This window comes from Dunckerocampus dactyliophorus, chromosome 13 (assembly GCF_027744805.1).
Source record: "Dunckerocampus dactyliophorus isolate RoL2022-P2 chromosome 13, RoL_Ddac_1.1, whole genome shotgun sequence".
NCBI lineage: Eukaryota > Metazoa > Chordata > Actinopteri > Syngnathiformes > Syngnathidae > Dunckerocampus > Dunckerocampus dactyliophorus.
Window position 1 is genome coordinate 6,705,508 of NC_072831.1, and position 20,240 is coordinate 6,725,747.

The window sequence follows — 20,240 nt, forward strand, 5'->3', positions numbered from 1 at the left end:
CTTATTTTGAAATAACAAACCGGAAATGTGAGCTGTGGCGCACTTCCGGAAAGTGGCCTGGATGCGTGTTGTCTGCGGCTTGACGCGGCGCTGTCAAATCTAGTAACAAGACGCAGCGAACTTCTTCATTCAAACTTGTTTTCTTGCACTAAGGGAATATTCCTCACTCTGACTACTCCCGTCATCTGTGTGTGTGTGTGAGTGTGTCCCTCTGCTCGAAATGGTGGACGTGAAACAGCCCATTCCCGGGTATGTTTTGTACTATTTACTATTAATAACAATGTTTGTGTTTAAGACTGCAGCAAGTCTCGTACTTCACACTTCATGCCAGCCTCTCATTATAAGCCTGCTAAAAAATTCTACATAATATTGCGTTCTTCTGCACATATAATGGTTTTTTCTTCATTTAAATGACAGTGACGTCCATGGCTAGTTATGTGATATTATCGAGGAATAAAATAACAAAGGTGTTTTTGTTTGTTCCACAGCGGTGTGCCAGGTGGTGATGGCAAAGACAAGTTTATGAAAAGCCAGGACGTTGCCTTTTACAGGTGTGCTTCATTCTGCACAATATTGTCAACTTGATTTGTGTAGAAATTTAACACTGACTTTAATGAATATTTGCTTGTTTCATGCGATTTTTTTTTCTCAGGTTAAAGAAATTAAATAACATTGTAATTTTTTTTTTGTGCAATTTAATAACATATTTGTTGTTTATATTAGTAAAAATGTAATTACATATTAATACATATTTTCCTGTTTCATGCTGTTTTATTTTATTAGATTAGAAAAATATTTTTGTAATTTAATGTCCATCCATCCATCCATCCCTCCATCTTCTTCTGCTTATCCGGGGTCTGGTCGCGGGGGCAGCAGCCAAAGCAGAAAAGCCCAGACTTCCTTCCTGGGGTGTTCCCAGGCAAGTTGAAAGGCATAGTCTCTCCAACGTGTCCTGGGTCTTCCTCAAAGCCTCCGGACGTGCTCTGTACACCACATCAGGCATCCTGTACAGCTGCCCGAGGCACCTCATCTGACTCCTCTCAATGCGCAGGAGCAGCGGCAAGTGTCTCCCAGATGACAGTGCTCCTCACCCTATCTGTAAGGGAAAGCCCAGCCACACTACGGATGAAACTCATTTCGGCCACTTGTACCCGTGATGTTGTCCTTTCGGTCACTACCCAAAGCTCATGACTATAGGTGAGGGTAGGAAGTACAGCAGATCGACTGGTAAATTGAGATCTTTGCATTTCGGTTAAACTCCCTCTTCACCGGAGTCTGCATCCCTGTAGATGCTGCACTAATCCGCACTAATCTTGCGATCCATCCTTCCCTCACTCGTGAACAAGACCCAAAGGTACTTGAACTCCTCCACTTGGGGCAGGATCTCATCCCTGACATGGAGAGGGCACTCCACCCAGATTTGGAGGTACTGATGCTCATCCCGGCCACTTCATACTTGGCTGAGATCTGATCCAGTGAGAGATGAAGATCGCGGTCTGATGAAGTCAGCAGGACTACATTATCCACAAAAAGCAGGCCAGAGCAGCCACCAAACCAGATGCCCTCAACACCCTGGCTGCGCCTAGAAATTCTGTCAATAAAAGTAATGAACAGAATCGGCGACAAAGGGCATCCCTGGTTCAACCGTCACTGGAAATGAGTCAGACTTATTCAGTGCGCTCCAAGCTCTGGCACTAGTCGTATTGGGAGCGAACCGCCAGAATCAGGCAGCCCGATACCCCATACTCCCGGAGTAACCCCCACAGGATTTCTCAAAATAAACCATTGAATGCCTTCTCCAAGTCCACAAAACACATGTAGACTGGTTGGGAAAACTCCCTCAAAGACCCTGCTGAGAGTATCGCGCTGGCCCACAGTGCCACGACCAGAACGAAAACCACACTGCTCCTCCTGAATCCGAAGTTCAACTATCCAGCGGATCCTCCTCTCCAGTACCCCTGAATATACCTTACCAAGAAGGCTGAGGAGTGTGATCCCACAATAGTTGAAACATACCCTCCGGTCTCCCTTCTTGAAAAGAGGAACCACCACCCCAATCGGCAGCCTCGACAGTGGGGGTACGGAACATGGCCCACTTGGACCCAATGTCAGTTGCCTCACTCGGAAGCTCTCCCAGAGTTGTGAATTGAATCTCCTTCCGATGGTCAGATGTTCCCAGCAGACCCTGAGAATGTGTTTGGGTCTGCCAGGCATCCTGTCTCACCATCGTTGTCAGCTCACCACCAGGTGGTGTTTGGTTGACGGCTCTCCCTCTCTCTTCACTCAAGTGTCCAAGACGTATGACTGCAAGTCCGATGATGCAACCATCATTGAACTGCGACCCAGGGTGTCCTGGTGCCAAGGGCACATTTGGACAGTCTTATGTTTGAACATACAGTAGTGTTTGTTGCACAGAAGTCCGATACCAAAACACAGCTCTGGTTCAGATGAGGGGGGCCATTCCTCCCTATCATGCCTCTCCAGGTCACACTGTCGCTGCCAACACGAGCGTTGAAGTCCCCCAGAACACGGGAATCCCCAGAAGGAGCACTCTACAGTAGTCCCTCTAGAGCAGTGGCTCTCAGCTGGTTTGGCTGCGGGACCCACCATAACCCTTCAATGACAAGCTACGAACCAAACTGCAAAAATGTTTGAACCTTAACTCCTCTAATAGTTTATTTATTGAAAATATTACATTCATTTATTTAAATGTTACATTTAAAGGGACTATTTGCAACGGTTACGCAGTTGCCTAGAGGGTGCTCATTTTTAAATGTGTTGCAAGCGTTATATCCTCTTCACGCTCCGAGCATGTAATTTGCGCCCCAGGTAACACACACATTCGCAAGAGTCTTTGCTCAGTGCTGGCGGTGTCATGTTGAGCCAGCCGCAAACAGTCGCTTTAATGAAAGTACATTAAAGTGCAGTCTGAATTTGAGGTAGTGCAAAACCGCATGGTGTGCCAGCACGAAATACATGGAATGATCATTTCAGGAATCTCATAATTTCAGGAAGTTTGAATCCACAAATTCAAAACTACTTTCAACAAAAAGTGTGTGTAAAGGTAGTACATGGTACGGTATGGAGTTGAATCAGAGCATTTGGACATGGACCTGGATGTGAAGTCAAACAAGAAGTAAAACATCAAAGGAGTCTAGTTGCTCCGATTCAACATTCAGTCGGTCAGTTTAATAATGGTAGGAGAACCATTTCTTCTGTAGACCGTGTCCCCCGCCCAAAGGTGTACTTCAGTCACTAGGTTGGGGGGGCAACAAGTATTGCCACCTCTGCTCATCACCTCTCATCGCAGGCAACGCTAGAATTGCCCTTTGAAAGGATTGGTTCCAGAACCCTTGCTGTGCGTTGAGGTGAGTACCTAGCTGGAACGTCTCCACCTCGGACACCAGCTCTGGCTCCTTCCCCACCAGAGAGGTGACATTCCACGTACCCATAGCTGGCTTGTGAGGCCGAGGACCGGGCCGCCAAGGTCCCTGCTTTTGGCTGCCCCCATCCCACATTGCAACCTCTCAGAGTGGTGAGCGTATTGGAGGGTGGACCCATGTTAGCTCTTCGGGCTGTACCCAGCTGGGCCCCATGGGTGCAGGCCTGGCCAACAAGTGCGCCACATCGAGCCCCACCCCTAGGACCTCTGTGTCATGGGTGACCCTACCAGGGGTATAAAGCCCCCGACAACTTAGCTCCTAGGATCACTGGGACACACAAACTCCTCCACTGTGATATTTAATATCAATATTTATATTGATATAGTTAATATCATAAATGAACATCTTTTTGTTTCATGCTGTTTTATTTTGCTAGATTGAATTATTTTTGTAATTCAATCAAATTGTCATGTTTCTTGTTTTGTACAGTACTATTTGGTTAAACTAATATTTTGTAACTCAATAATATTTTACATTTTTCTTGTTTTGTGCAATTGTTTTGTTAGACTAATGTTTTTGTAATTACTAGAATTCATTATTTTATTTCACACAGCGTTATTTTCTTAAAGTAATACTTTTCTAATTAAATAACATTTGTATTTTATTGTTTTATGCAGAATTATTTTGTGATTTATTTAGAATTATTTTGGACTTAAATCTTATTCGTTCATATTTTCTCGTTTCAGGCAAATTAACGTTGTTGGATTAAACATACATTTTAATTTATGTAAAATTTTTGTGTGAAGGCAAATCAGAAAACAATCATTGAAGCATTCATTCAAATCAAATGTTTGATTTTTACTTTTACTTAATTTTTTTTGTATTCATTTTGAAGGCGCCAGATGCAGGGTGCTAAAATGCAGTTCCAAGCTGTTCTTAACACGGTGGTGCTCACAGAGAAGGGGGCTCGTTTTGAGTTGGTGGATCCAGAAACACAGGTGAACTGAAGTCCCCTATCAGCATCCATGGAAAGAGTTAACATTTGGGGTGTTGGCTTGTTTTTTTAGTTGTACAGTTGTACCTAAAGTGGCTGTTATGCTAATACAAGACAAGTACTGCAAACTGTGTTATTTGTGTTTTGGCACACTAATTTTGGCACATAAGTGACTTGACTCTTGGCCCAAGGCAATATTATAAATAAATACAGTCACATAAAAAGTTTTGTTTGTTTTTGTCAGACCAAGCTGTTCGTGTGTGTATCACCTTGCAAAAACGATACAGTGAGGATCCTCATTGATGAACTCAAGCCCATAAAGCCACGCTACCAAGTGCAAGACGTGCTCACTGAGGAGCCGCAGTGTGAAAAGTACAACATTTTATTTCACACATCGTCTGAAAAGTGCACCACTGTGATCTTTGATGTCATCTTATTGGGCAGGTTGAGACTGGATCAACGGGATGAAGACTCGGTGACGGTCTCATGGGCTTTGGGACGTCACAAGTGTCGTGTGTGGCGTCTCCCTTTCCGTGTGGAGATCGTGTGCGAGGACCAGGTGGTCGTCACGTTCAACCCTCAAAGCAAGCTGTGGTTTGAGGCACTGCGGGAACCTCCCAAGTGAGCCTCTCAGCGACGATGACATTAACGTGCAATGAAAAGAAAACCGCATTTTTAAAAAACTGTTTGTCTTTGGTGTCTTTTCCTCAGGGATACAGCCAACACTGAGGTAATATACACACGACCACGTCCTTTATTTAGTTATACTGACGTTCTTCTCATGATCTCCATCATGCAGCCTGAAGAGGACAACTTATGGCGAGAGACCTTCAGGACCTTTGTGGATATCAAAGCAAACGGTTTGCCTTTACAGATGAGTTCAGTTAACCCCGCGAACCCCTGAGTGCAGAATCTGAGCATTTCGGCCAAGAGGAGAAGAATGCACATTGCCTTGTACACAACCAGCGATTTATGGAGTATTTTATTAAAATAAAGTAATTAAAGTGCCCCACTGCAATCTGGGGGACAGAACGACACAAATGTTAGCAATACTAGCATTGCGCCTCGCCCATGCATGAGTCATGGATGCGTGGAGCTCCACTATGCTAACAGTGTGCAGTGGGAGCTGACAGTGCACTGACCACTTGTTAGTGCTTTGGGGCGGGGCGGCCCTCTCAGCAGCACCCGCTGCTGTTCAGTGAGAACAGAAACTGTAAATCAATACGTGCTTTCACTTTCAAGTCCCCAAATACCAGAAAACTCTCCATCGACGCCAGCAAAAGTCGCTAGATTTGTCGCTAGTCGCTTTTGAGAAATTTTTTGAGAATGCTGCCAGATTTACGTTCAAATTTTAACAGCAACATCATGTTAGGTTAGCTTGAAGTATAACAAAATAATCAAACTTACAACTTCCATGTCTGTAGCTGACTGATGTGTTTCAAGATGCGTAGTGAAGCCTGTTTGGCGGTGGGGGGGTTCACAAGGCTGTCCTCCATCTAGTTAAGGATGGGTCAGAGGTGGTATCATTGAAGAAGGTTTTTCCTTCATGTCATGAAAAGCCGCAACTTCAAAAGTGAGCGTTTGAATGTCTCTTTCCTCAAACGTGAGGGAGATTGTCTCATGTTTATTGCTCATAAAATGGCTCTCGGGACCCATATCACTGCTAGAATTAAAAAGTCACTTTACTAGCATGTCGCAACCCTTAGCCATGTTTTTTTGCTCACTTTCACCTTTTTCGTACTTATAATTCCCACTGGTCTTGAATGCATCATTAATTAGTAGGGGTGTCACGAAACACCCAGCTCATGAGCCGAGATGATGCACGAGATGATGCACGAGATTGGGTCTATGCCAGTGAGACGAGATGGGATTTTAACATTCATTTTAATAAAAGTACAATGAAAAAATATGACTGGATAAACATTTTTATTTAACCGAGTCACAAAAGAATGTAGGTGCGTTTTGAGATGTTTTTGTTCCACAAATTGACGCTAAATTATATTATTGTATTTTTTGTGACCAAATAAACCACTAATATTGTGATAATATATAATAATAATCATCATATATTATAATCATTTCCTTTAATATGTCATCTTTCACTCTGTAAAGTTGTGGAATTGGCGCTTGTGACATTTCTTTTCTCACAGACAATTGGTACTGTCTGTCAAACGCAGGATTTCTTGAAATGCTGGCTTTTCAACAGCATTGAGGAGCAGCATTCTTTTGCCATGCAGCCAAGTACACGCTATGCACACACACACCATTTTGCGCTATACCGTTCGTATTGACTTTGCCGATCAAACATCTCAATGAGTGTTGGCTGCCGGGACAAAGGCTCCGCATCTCGATGTGTAGGTCGTGTGGATATGTTTGAAGTAAGTTCGTCAGGCCGTCCGTGTTGATGGACTCACCTTGTGCATTCGGTTTGAAGCCGGAATATTCCCACATGGGGGGAATACTTTGTTACCTTGTATTGCTCCTCACGAGACTTGCTGCATTCTGTGTGTATGCCAGCTGCCCCGCCTCCCACCACAGAGACAAAGCGACTGTATGACTGACAAGAGGTCTCACTTCATTTGAACACTGTTGTTCTATGAAGCATGTAAGTGCTGAACCAATGCACAGAGTGAACTCTCTTCCTGCCTGTTTGGAGGCGAGAGACGAGTAAAACAAACACGCATGTACATGGCAATATGTGGAGGCCGCCACAATTATTTTCATCGTGTGATGAATTCATTTGTTTATGAGACAGTTTTTTCTGAACGAGAAATCGCATCACGTTTAAATCGCATCTTGTGACATCCCTATCCATTAGACATATGACCATTGAATTACTGTGAGAGATGTCCCCTAAGATGTATTTTATTGTGTAGGGCCAAGTAGCATTGGCGCTGACCTGCGTCTCCATGGATTCCAGCATGTGTTTGGAGTGCCGGAACACGCCGACAATCTACGTCTGGCAGACACCAGGTGCTTAACTGCAAGACATCCTGTCTAATATCCATGTCATCTCAGCCACAAGTGATGTCAAACAAGTGTCTTCTCCAGAGATAATGAACCTTACCGCCTGTACAACCTGGACGTGTTTGCCTATGAGATCAACAGTCATCTGGGCGTGTATGGCAGCGTGCCTTTCTTGGTGGCCCACAGACCCGAACAGACTGTTGGAATCTTCTGGATGAATGCCTCGGATACTTTTGTCAACATCAACTACAGTGTCAGCGAGGAAGAGGTACTATTTAGACCTCCTTCAAGGCGGAAAGATAATGTCCATCTTACAGTCATGTGAAAAAATTAGGTTTAAAAATGCTTTAAAATGTAAAAAATTAAAATACCCAAATTGTCCATAGGTCACTGAGTCATTGATTCCAAAACGTTGAGGATATCTGGATACATGTATGCTACCATGTCTTTTCACCACAACCCTTATGGGCGCCACAAATGGGTTGTCGTACTTTTTTTTTTTTTTTTACTTCTCCTTTTTTACATGATGGGCGATACTGTTCAACGCCGATCCTGTAGGGGGCAGTAATGTACAATACAAAGTGGATGCCGCTCAGGCTTTTTTTCACCACACTTTCCCTCGGTCTCAATGCAAGCGAACTGTCATGTGAAAAAGTCAACTTAAATAATTGGATCTGAAACTTATCGTCTATATAAACTAACCAATGCATATCGATAAATGCTTTGAGCCTCAGGAGGTTTGAGACATGATTCATCCAAGCTGCTTTGTTTAGGATGAAAACGGGACGCAGCCTTACACCGACGTCCACTGGCTGTCTGAAAGTGGCGTGATTGACTGCATGGTTCTCCTCGGACCAAGTCCGTCACAGATGTACCGCCAATACGCTCAGTTGACAGGTGAGACCATACCTTTTTTTCCCCAAAAGTCCATGACAATGAGATAACCATTGCAGCATGACTCCCACCAGGATACCAGGCTCTCCCACCTCTGTTCACCCTCGGCTACCACCACTCCCGCTGGGACAATGACACAGAGGTGGACGTGAAGGCCGTGGACGCTGAATTTGACAACCACAACATCCCGTACGATGTTGTGTGGCTGGACATCGAACACATGAATGGGAAGCGGTGTTTCACCTGGAACTCTGAGTTGTTCCCTGACCCGGCCCGCTTACAGCGCCATCTACTGGAGAAGAACAGGAAGGTCAGTCTCAGGGCACCTACTGTAACTGCTCCAATTAACGCCTCAGTCACCGGGTGAGTGACTGGTCTATAAAAACAAACAAATGTGTTCTCCAATTGAGAAAACATAGGCTTTAACAGCTGTGGCTGTAGACAAACTCCTGATGCAGGTTTGTATTATCTACACAAGATGGCAGTAGCAGCATTTGCAGTATCTTGAGTGGTCAGCATCAAGTAGCTTTATCTACTTTTGCATATGCTTGAAAATGTCGGTATGGCTACTCAGCTGTCCGTGTGTTACTTACTGTTGGTAAGTAACACAGTGTACTCATCAGTACTATTAATGCTGGCTGAGCAGTTTGCTCCTTACTAGCATTGGTTGTGTTGCTGCCGAGTTGTGTACAAACACTGACGTGCAGTCAGGGGAGGCAGAACATGTTAAAAAAAACAAATATTGATAACAAAAAAAATATTAATATTTGTCCATTGAGCTGTGTTATAAATGTATTTTCTGTACGATTCCAATCGTTTTTAATAGAGGTGTTACGAGATACTCGAGACAATATACGAGTTGGGGTCTACGAGAATGAGCCGAGGTGTATTCTCTGAGCGACATGAAGCCAGTGCAGAAGCCTGAGCACTGGACTCGAGCAGCAGCATTCTGTTATGTACTGCCGCTGTTGTACAGCTCGTTCAGAGAGCCCGGTGAGAAGACTGTTACAATAGTCTTTCCTGCTGGAGACAAAGGTATAGATTGGTCTCTCTAAATCTGGTTTAGCCACTATTCCCTTGATTTTGGCAATGTTCTTTAGGTAGTAAAAAGCTGCAGATGTTACTGACTTAATGTGGCTGTTAAGGTCTGAGTACATTTGTACCCCTCTAATAAACATTTCAAAATACACCTGCATAGTTTTGTGACTCAGTTAAATTAAAAAGTCTGTTTGTCCAGTCGTATATTTTTCCAATGTACTTGTTAAAAAAGATGTTAAAATCTCATCTCGTAGACCCAATCTGGTGTATTGTCTTGTCACGCCCCTAGTAATTATCACTCTAAATTTACCCTTTTGAATAAATAAATAATCCATCCATCCATTTTCTATACCGCTTCATCCTCATTAGGGTCGCGGGGGCATGCTGGAGCCTATCCCAGCTGACTTCAGGCGACAGGCGGGGTACACCCTGCACTGGTCGCCAGCCAATCGCAGGGCACATATAGACATTCATACTCACATTCATACCGATGGACAATTTAGAGTCGCCAATTAACCTAACATGCATATTTTTGGAATGTGGGAGGAAGCCGGAGTACCCGGAGAAAACCCACGCGCACACGGGGAGAACATGCAAACTCCACACAGAAATGCCCAGGGGAGAATCGAACCCAGGTCTTCCCGATCTCCAGGCTGTTCCTGTATTGGCCAACGTGCTAACCACTAGACCACCGTGTGGCCCAAATAAATAAATAATAATAAATAAATAATAATACCAATAATATAAAATAATACAAGTAGTAAAGAAGTAGTAGCAGCAAAAACTCAGGTGTGGGAGGAGCTCGATGAGGCCATGGAGCACGACTTTCGGTCTGGCCTCGGAAGAGGTTCTGGCAAACCGTCCGACGCCTCAGAATGGGGAAGCAGTGCCCGGTCCACACTGTTTACAGTGGGGACAGTGGCTTGCTGTCGGACGGTGGAAGGAATGCCCTTCTCAATCCCACTGACATACCTTCCATAAAGGAAGCAGAGTCAGAGGACACGAACGGGGACAGTTCCATCACCGTGGCTGAGGTATCTGGGGTAGTCAAAACGCTCCCCAGTGGCAAAGCTCCTGGGCTGGACAAGTTTCGCCCTGAATTCTTCAAGGCTCTGGATATTGAGGGACTGTCTTGGCTGACACATCTCTTCGACATTGCGTGGAAGTCGGGAACAGTGCCTCTGGATTGGCCGACCGGGGTGGTGGTACCGTGATGGAGGGTGTGTTCCAACTATAGGGGGATCACACTCCTCAGCCTCCCTGGGAAAGTCTATTCCAGGGTGCGCTGGAGAGAAGGGTACGACGAACCTCGGCTACAGGAGGTACAATGTGGTTTTCCTCCTGGTCGCAGAACACTGGACCAGCTCTACACCTTTGCAAGGGTACTGGAGGGTACTTAGTAGTTTACATGTGCTTTGTGGACTTGGAAAATGTCCGTCGCAATGTCCTGTGGGGGGTGCTCCGGGAGTACAGGATTGGTGGCACGCTACTACGTGCCATTTGGTCCTTGTACAACCGGAGCAGGAACCTGGTTCGCATTGCCAGCAGGAAGTCGAGCCTGTTTCCGGTGAACTTTGACCTCCGCCAAGGCTTCCCTTTTTCACGATTCTGTTCAGAACTTTCATGGAAAGAATTTCTAAGCGCAGCCAAGGCGTCGAGGGAGTCCAGTTTGGGGGCCTCAGGATCTCGTCTGTATTTGCAGATAATGTGGTCCTGATGGCCTCATCGGGCTGTGACCATCAGCGTTCACTGGGATGGAGTGTAAAGCTTCTGGAATGAGACTCAGCACCTCGAAATCTGAGGCCATGGTTCAGTCGGAAAAAGGTGGATTGCTCCCTTCGGGTTGCGAGTGAGGTCCTTTAGGTGGTGGAGTTCAAGTATCTTGGAGTCTTGTTCAGGGAAGGTTGGAGCGTGAGGTCAACAGGGGTAATGCGATCGCTATACCGGACCGTCGTGGTGAAGAGAGAGCTGAGCCGAAAGGCAAAGCTCTCAATTTACCGGTCGATCTATGTTCACACCCTCACCTATGGTCATGAGCTTTGGGTCGTGACTGGAAGAACAAGATCGCGGATACAAGCGGTTGAAAGGGTTTCCTCTGTAGGTTGGCTGGACTCACACTAAGTGATAGGGTGAGGAACTCAGTCTTCCAGAGGGAGTAGAGCCGCTGCTCCTTTACATCAAGAGGAGGCGAGGGCATCTAGTCTGGATGCCTCCCGAACGCCTCCCTGGTGAGGTGTTCCGGGTATGCCCAGCTGGGAGAGGCCCCGGGGCAGACCTAGGACACGCTGAAGGGGTTATATCTCACAGCTGGCCTGGGAACGCCTTGGTGTCCTCCCAGTCAAGCTGGAGGAGATGGCCAGGGACCGGTAAGTCTGGACTTCCCTACTGAGACTGCTGTCCCCGCGACCCGGACTCGGGTAAGTGGAGGAAGATGGATGGATGAATGGACTAGCAGTAAAAGAATGAAAAATAAATAAAAAATAAAATAAATCATATTCAATAAAAAGGGGGAAATGATTATAAATGAATATAAATGATAAAAAAAATATATATATATATATATAAAACAAAAAACAAACATAACAAGTCTGTGTAGTCAGAGGTATCATCAGAGAGTACTGTAAACAAGGTCCTACCTTAACAGAGGAGAATATGAAAAGAGAAGACTGCAATACATGCCTGGAACATGACAGAACTTGAACTTACCGTTTCCATGGGTAAATAAATTAGCATTATTAAAGTTCAAAAGATAACTTGTTATATAAAATGAATTTTCACATTTAGGAAATAAAAAGTCTCACTCCAATTATCACCTGCTTCCAATTAACATCCCGTCCTCTTTGCGCTTTCGGTAAATAAACACCTCAGCAAAAATTACAGCATTTCCAGTACTCTCACCCTTTTTCTGGTCAGCTTAAAAATGATGAGTTTTTTTAATTTTTGCAGATGGTGGTTATAATAGACCCACCCATCAAGGTTGATCCTGATTGGTCCATTTACCATGAGGGGCGGGACGAAGGGCATTTTGTTATGGACAGAGAGGGACAGATATATAACGGCACTTGCTGGCCAGGTAATGTTTTTCTCCAAAGCGTCCACATTCTTCATTTTAGAATCACTACGAGGATGAAATAAATCATAGTGTCATCGTTATTCTCCCATCTCACTTGTAGGCGACTGCAGTTTGCCCGACTTCATCAACCCTCACACTCGGGCATGGTACGCCACATGCTTTTCTCTGGACAAATACAAGGTTCGTGGAACCATCTCCAATGCTTCATCAATGCAGCAGCCATAATTCCATTTTGCCTCGACACAGGGCTCGACGCCGTCGTTGCATGTGTGGCTTGACATGAATGAACCTACCACGTTCTCCGGGCCCGAGTTGACGTTGCCGAAGAACGCAGTGCATTACGGGGGCTGGGAACACCGGGATTTGCACAACCTGTACGGCTTTTACCAGGTGAGGAGAATCTTGCGTCTGTGGGTGATCAATCATCGGAAAAGTCAAGTACACCTTCATTCCAAATACAAATTGTATTCTAACAATACAAGTGGATTGTTATACATTCATGATTCAGCATTTATGGCCCTGCAAATTTGTGGGGGGGTTTTCTTCCATAAGTAAGCCGTTCTTTGAAGAAGAAAACACATCCCTTTCACCCTAAAGGCTCGACATGCCTTTCCAAAACATTCTAACCTGTCAACGTTGACGCGGATCGCAGAGCTGTGATTTGTCAGCTTTTTTTTTTTTTTTTTTTTTTTTTAGGACATTCTGGTTTTTCCCTCCTGCGACAGCACCATTTTTAAATCAGTCAAAATCAGAATCCTCTGCCTCGACTCATTCAGGGACCACTTAGCCCACATTTGTGAACGTCTTCTCCCCCGGTTTTCGGGTCAACATGCACTATAAAAGTGACTGTTTCAAAAAGAATAGTTCCAGCTCCAAAAGCAGTCTGAATGCCGCTTTAAAAGTCCCCATCGTTTTGAATAGTTTGCTCACTTAATTATTGTAGTTTATTTGATGATAGAACGACAAACAACTCAGTGTCTGTCTCATTTCTTCCTCCTAATAAGTAATGTGTGCCCTGCACTGGTGAAGCGTTCAAGCTATATTTCTTAGTCTTCTGTGCGCTTTTTTTTTTATTACGGCTGCAAAATATTCCTCCCTGATGCCAAAGAAAGTTGCAAGTGCCAGAACTCAAGAAGGTGAGAAACACTATTAAATTCCAGAAAGGCATGAGTGAAACAGCTCTTCTGTCCCCTCCCCTCATCGCTGTGTTCACCGCCAAGTCTTCAATAAAACGTAAAAATGATGTTAAATGTTAAATAATCGATTTCGTTCATTTGAATGTATTTTGCTTTGTTTCCTGCATGTAAAACTATAATTATTCTCTTTAAAAATGTGTTTTGTGTTAGTATTTTGGGTGTCTGGAATGGATTAATTGAATTTACATTATTTCTTGTGGAAAAAATTGCTCTGGCTTTTGTATGTTTCGTTTTTTGTCAGACCTTTTGTAACGGATTAACGACGAAAACAGAAGTTCCAATGTGTAACTCGTACACGTTACGCTATACTTTAAAATGTGTTTAATAAGTGTGTGAGGCATATTGAAGAATGAAGGGGAGGGTTCGAGAGCTGAATCTAATCTTATAATTACAGTCACTATTGTTGCAAATGTTGATCCGTAATTGGAGGTGAATGTCAACATCAAGCTAGCAGCAGGGTATGGAGTGAGAGCGAAATTTTGACATTTTTAGAAGTATTTACAGATTTTCGCAATTCGCTGCAGGTGGCCACCACGAAAAGTGGGGATCTACTGTATTGATGCGTAAGTTTTACCTGCCTGGAGAGCCACACGCCACCAGTGTGTGTTGCATATTAGTCTCTGATATTGATGTCAACAAATGTTGTGGTTTATTCAGGAAAAAATGGCCCTCATAGCAAACTTGATACTGTATTTACTTATTACGAACTAATCCCGCAGCCCATTCAGGCGGCAAATTACTTGAGCACCCTTGCAGTTGTTGGAATCCCTTCTGCCCACATTGCTTCAAGACGTAGTCATCCGCTACAACAATCCAACCATACCTAACCAACCTCAAACCATCGATTTCCTCGTGATCCATTCCTCATGATCGATTAATCAGGCCTAACCCGAAATAAGCGGTGAATGGGTCTCTTCTTTCCAAGCAAATGGCAGCAGTGGACGGGCTGCTGACACGCTCGGGTGGCTCAGAGAGACCTTTCGTTCTGTCTCGTGCCTTCTTCGCTGGGTCCCAAAGGCTAGGTATGTTATCTAACAAAATTAAAGTTTCTAGCCCCGTCCATGGTGGACGCCAGAGGTGAAGCGTTTTCCTTGCAGGGGCGGTGTGGACCGGTGACAACCTTGCTACCTGGGAGTACCTGAAGATCAGCATCCCCATGAGTCTGTCGATGTGTTTAGCAGGCCTCTCATTTTGTGGAGGTGAGGCTTAGGAATATGTCCCAATGACTAAATCACTCCAACTGCTATTACTGAATTTGCTCCTCTGTCTTACAGCCGATGTCGGCGGGTTTATGCCTAATCCGGATTCAGAGATGCTGATCCGCTGGTACCAAGCAGCTGGCCTGCAACCGTTCTTCCGAGGTCACTCATCGATGAACACAACACGGAGGGAGCCCTGGTTGTTTGGGGAGAAGGTCACCAATATCATACGAAGTGTTATTGAAGAAAGGTACCTTATCCAGAGGACAGGTGGCGCTAGTTGACCATCCATAATGAGTCATGAGGAGTGTGATGAAGGCTCTAAGATCACATTCACTCAGCTAAATGACGCAGTGTCCGCTCTCAGGTACCGTTTGCTGCCGTACTGGTATACTCTCTTCTACCGGGCTCACACGGATGGCATTCCTGTGCTCAGGTTAGTTCTGCCGCCCTCTGCTGGTCACTCACAGTTGATATTCAAGAGCCAGTTGAAAAATTTTGCCTTTTTCAACAAAAAAAAAAAAGCGAACGCAAAAAGCTGCAGTCAAAAAGGCGCAGGCCTCTGCTGAGATTGAAGCCTAAATGAACACGGTTGGTTTTTGTTCGTCTGTGTGTTACGACAGGAGCATACCATTTTTGTTTTGGGGCATGGGGAACATTCCTTTGTGACTCAGTGTGCATGAAATATTACGAAGGCCATTACATGTAGGTGCAGATCTGAATAAGGCTGCTGATAGAGGAATTTATTTGTACATTTTTGCCGTTACAGTCTGTTTGCATTGGGGACACATTGGGGCAGTGACCCACTACATCCAGCATATGGAGTTGTACGTGCCACTTTGTAGTGTGCGTGCATTATCGGCCCCTAAAGGACTGGAGTGGAATAGTATGGTGTAGTATTACAGGTGGTCCTTGGTTTACAATGTTTAGTGTTACGTCGTTTCTTGGTTACGTACACACTCCCATATTTTATCAAAACAAAAATGTAATTTTGGTTTGGAAACACGACACTTGCACGAGAACTACCTTAATTTCCGGACTATATAGCGCACCAGTAATTAAGCTGCACCCACTAAGTTTAAAGAGAGAAAAATATTTCTATATACATAGGCCGTACCAATCTATAAGCCACAGAGGTCCGCCTCATAAAATAGGACCTTTAGTACACAGGAAGATGTTACAGAAAATTTTTTAAATAAATGCTTTTTTCCAAACAGTGACAAACAGTGCATGTAACACAGCTAGTGAAACAGTAGCCTACCAGAAAAGTCCTCGCCCTCCTCCTGGCAACTAAAACCACTAAAGTCGTCCTCTTCAAGTGTTGGCAGCCCCACAGTTCCCTCAGCACACACGTCGCTGGTCTCTCTCCTTCTTCTGTTGCCACTACCAGCTTCACCCCCACCCCGAGCGAAATCAGCACCCGAGCCCAAGCTGTCCTCTCGAGCACGCAGCAGTTCAGCCCCCCCATCAACGACAGTGGACCTCCCGACACCGCTCCACGCTGCCAAGATCCACCGGCAGACCCGAGCAAAAGCTACAAGATCGATCGCCTTCTACCTGAAAGCCGCATCACATGCACTTTTCCATGGGTTCTCCATGATGAGTATTGATGTGCAGATCGATACCGAAATATCAATACATCCGATACCAGACGCAGGATTCAAAGAGTAGTGGTGGTACTCCACCGACGAATGCAGTAGACCATCATTAAGGATAAAGATGGTACTGTAACGTCAACCTGGACGTTGTAATGATGACGAGGAGGTGGTCGATCAAAAATCTCTGTATTACAAAAACAAAACAGGCTCCTGTCCGAGAACCACACCTAAACAGCATCAGCAAACTCAACTGTGCTCTGTGCAGGCAGCCACACACACACAATCAGGACTCACGTCACATTCAAAGATGGCCGGAAATCGCAATACTCTTTAGCACTACACATAACTGCCAGATCAGTGATCCCCTGAAAGCGACAGTAAGGCAGTGTAGTGGTCTTACTGTTAACATGGAAAGGTTGCTAGAGCTTTGGCTTTGATTTAATTATTGAATGTAGTGTTTTGTTATGTCCTTCATACGTTCTGTGCGAGCCGACTTGCACCAAAACTGGACTTACGCCGCAGCCGAGGGGCCAAATTCGAACGTAACCCAAGGACCACCCGTACTCATCATGTTGTCGCGTGGGAGTGACATAAGTGTAGAAATAGGAACTAAAGTGACACTTTTGATGTGAAACTGTTCAGACCTTTGTGGATGGAGTTCCCGAAGGAGCGCAGCACCTTCAGAGTGGACCACCAGTACATGCTTGGTGACGAACACGCTTTCATTTTTGCACACTTTTGACTCATTACGACTACAGTACACGACCTAAATGTATTTACGATTGCCGCAGGAGATGCACTAATGGCATGTCCCGTCACGGAATCTGGCGTTCAGGAAATTCCAGTCCTCCTTCCTGGAGCAGAGCAGGTAAATATTAATGATTAAATATTGATTCATCTCAAAGAGGCTTAATGCACCAAAGTGCAAATACGTTGGTTTTGTATGTTTAGGTTTGGTATGATGTTAAATCAGCAGAAGCGCTGGAAGGAGGCGGGACTCAGAGTTTTCCAGTAACTTTGGACACAGTAAGTATTTTATGTGGACACTCTCCTAGAACATTGTTCTATTCATTGCTTGTATTTGTTTTTTTATGTTTTTAAGTATTATACACTCAGAAAAAAGCCCAGTGGATCCTCCAAACTTGACTAACTTGATTCAATTATAAAGGCAATGTGCCTCTAGGCAATGTTTAAACACTCCAGTAAAACTAAATAAAACTACTACCCCTTACACCTGACCTCACCTGACCTCATCAAAGTGCATCATGCTCCACAGAGCAACAAGCTCAGTGCGTCCGCCATCTGGAATTATTTCCAAGTTTTGCCTTCAGATTGTAAATATGTAATTTGCAATGACTGTAAAGGGGGTTGGGATAAGGCGCCTTCCTTCAATACTTCTAATCAAACACCACAGCTCAGGAAGAATCACACGGAGTCACACAATGCTATTCAACCGACAACCTTGACTGTTCAACAGGAGGTACTTGTTCTCCTGTCCTGATGATCACTGAAACTTTGGAGAAGACGCAAAAACCTTTTCAAAAACTACCCAACTATAACCAGTTTATAATATCACTGCTTGTATTAGTCCAGTTTCATACTTTGCACTTTGTCCTCATACGGATGTTTGTGCCACATAGAAATGTGCAGCTTTCCAAATTGTATCGCTGCCAGCATAATTTCATTGGACTTTTATTTGTGAGTGTATTAAGTCTAACCTGCTTTACTTGTTAATAGTAGGAGAACACATTACTTTAGTTGACACTCGGTTAGGATATTTTATGACTAGTATGTTCGTTTTTAATGACTAGTATTTTATATTTATTTTCATAAATTCTTTTTTAGGGGACGCCCAAGGAGCCCCAGGCTATGGGCCTCTTTAAACCTCACTGTTGGGTTTGTAAGGTTATGTTACTTCTAAACTAAACCAAATTGACACTACTCAACCTTTTTGTTCTCCTATTTTCCACATTGGAATCAATGAAGAACCAAATTGAAAATAGAATCGGAATGGTAAAAATCTTGACCTTGAGCTAAAAGGCTGGTTTGATTTCCAAGTTTTGTTTGACTTTCGATGAAGTCCTCAATTTTTGGACCTGGAAAACATTATGAGAGATATTAGTGTAGCTCATACCTTGAGGGACACACGGACATGGACCAAGTGAAACCCTATTTGCGACGGTGTGATGAGCGGATTTACACTGATCTTTTTCCTCCGTCAGGTTCCAGTGTACCAGCGAGGAGGCTCAGTAATCTGCAGGGCCGTCGCTCCCGGGACGTGTACCGCCGACCTCCAGAAGATGCCGCTGTCTATCACAGTTGCTCTGAACTCTGCGGTGGGAAGGGGTTAAAAGACATATTTCCAGGAAACGTTGCTATGACATAACATTATATTGGTCTTACTCTCCTGCAGGGCAGCGCCAAAGGTGAAGTGTACCTGGATGACGGCCACACTTTTGCCTACCGCGACAACAAGGAGTTCTGTCTGCGCTCGTTCGACATGCTTTCTGGACGCCTGCGCTGCCGGTGAGTCCCGCTCCGTGGCGGTCCTAGCTTAAATGTCTCCCCGTGCACACATAAAGCTAGAGCTGCAACATTTAATTGTTGAGTGGATGATTAATCCATTAGCCAATTAATCGGCAACTATTTTGGTATTCGAGTAATTGCTTTTTATTTAAAAATGTAAATACCCTCTGATTTCAGCCTCTAAATGTGAATATTTTTTATTTCCTTCGTCATCCATGAAAGCAGACCTATTATCTTTGTGTTTTAGGCAGAACAAGATATTCACACACATCAGCTTTGTACTTTGGAAACCAGTGATGTGTTTTTTCACCACCTTTTGGATATGCTGTGGACCAAATATCCAACTGTTTGTGTTTGATTCATACTGATTTGTTCCGTCTTGATCCGATTACTTGATTCATCGAAACAAGCTCCGGATTAATCGGCTATGAAAATAATCGTTAATCGCAGCCCTACATAACGTACGTGCCAGAAACCGCCACTGCCTCCAGGGTTTCGTAATGTTACTGTTGTGCTAATTCTCGCAAATGCAACCAATTCCTGCAAATGCTGTGCAACCATGCAACTTTGTCCAATCCCAACAAGCTCCCCGCACATTTTCGCCAATCAAAATTGTCCATGAGTAGTGCTTAAACACACACGTCAACTGTCTCACCAATAATAATCTCTCATTGTCGCTCATTTGTTTGGTTTTATCCACTTCATGTGGATGTGGAGGAGCTGGTATCCCGCCCTCTGCTGAGCACAAATAGAAATCTTTTTTTTCACCCTGATTCTTGTGGTGCCCCATGGAGAATGTCGCCATATGAAAAACCACCACTGGTCTCGCATAAAATCCTCGTCGTCTGCTTCTGTTTTTTGTTCTGTCACGACTGGATCTTTTAGGGCCACCGTGGAAGGAGGAAACTATGAGTGCAGCACTGCGGTGCAGTCGGTCACCATCTTGGGGGTGAAGAGCAAACCGTCTTCGGTGGTCGTGCACGTGCCAGGTGAGCGCTCCAACAGTCAACATCACATCATCTGTGGAGCAGAAACAAAGACGTACAACCTTGCTTATTGTCGGCAGGTGCACAGAGCAACTTGGCAGAGTATGAGTACGACAAGGAGCGTCGCTCGCTGACGGTGAACAAGTTGAACCTCTGCGTGGCAAACGACTGGGACATCGAAATATGTTAGCATTATACAATCATTTTACCACATATTTGAATCTGCTTTAGTTCAATTACACAATGTCCCGCCACTAAAGGAAAAAAATGCAGTCTTGCAGGTCAAACCTGTATTCCATCCATTATTTGATGAGTTGAGACTGTTTGTGGCGGGCAGCGTCCCAATTAAAAATCAATGCTAAACACATGCTAACACTCAAACGTCC

The 20,240-nt window shown here is 44.5% G+C and overlaps 1 protein-coding gene across 1 annotated transcript; it reads left to right on the forward strand.

Annotated features, from left to right (window-relative positions):
• Nucleotides 1-23: 23 nt before the first annotated feature.
• Nucleotides 24-20,235, forward strand: ganc (glucosidase, alpha; neutral C). Its single transcript, XM_054795699.1, has 25 exons — nt 24-249; nt 489-551; nt 4,279-4,381; nt 4,622-4,749; nt 4,822-4,998; nt 5,089-5,107; nt 5,177-5,237; nt 7,254-7,350; nt 7,429-7,612; nt 8,118-8,241; nt 8,313-8,548; nt 12,223-12,349; nt 12,450-12,529; nt 12,596-12,739; nt 14,471-14,567; nt 14,643-14,744; nt 14,820-14,994; nt 15,112-15,180; nt 16,985-17,049; nt 17,134-17,210; nt 17,294-17,368; nt 18,565-18,678; nt 18,756-18,868; nt 19,754-19,857; nt 19,935-20,235. The coding sequence occupies exons 1-25, from the start codon at nt 221-223 to the stop codon at nt 20,042-20,044; spliced, it is 2,673 nt and encodes an 890-aa protein (XP_054651674.1). The 5' UTR covers nt 24-220; the 3' UTR covers nt 20,045-20,235.
• The last annotated feature ends 5 nt before the right edge of the window (nt 20,236-20,240 follow it).

Bases quoted from the DNA above. Each gene is read 5' to 3' on its own strand.
- ganc (XM_054795699.1), top strand. From the start codon at position 221: ATGGTGGACGTGAAACAGCCCATTCCCGG. The intron at 552-4,278 runs GTGTGCTTCATT...TTCATTTTGAAG, and splicing joins CAGGACGTTGCCTTTTACAG to GCGCCAGATGCAGGGTGCTA. The intron at 18,679-18,755 runs GTGGGAAGGGGT...ACTCTCCTGCAG, and splicing joins CAGTTGCTCTGAACTCTGCG to GGCAGCGCCAAAGGTGAAGT.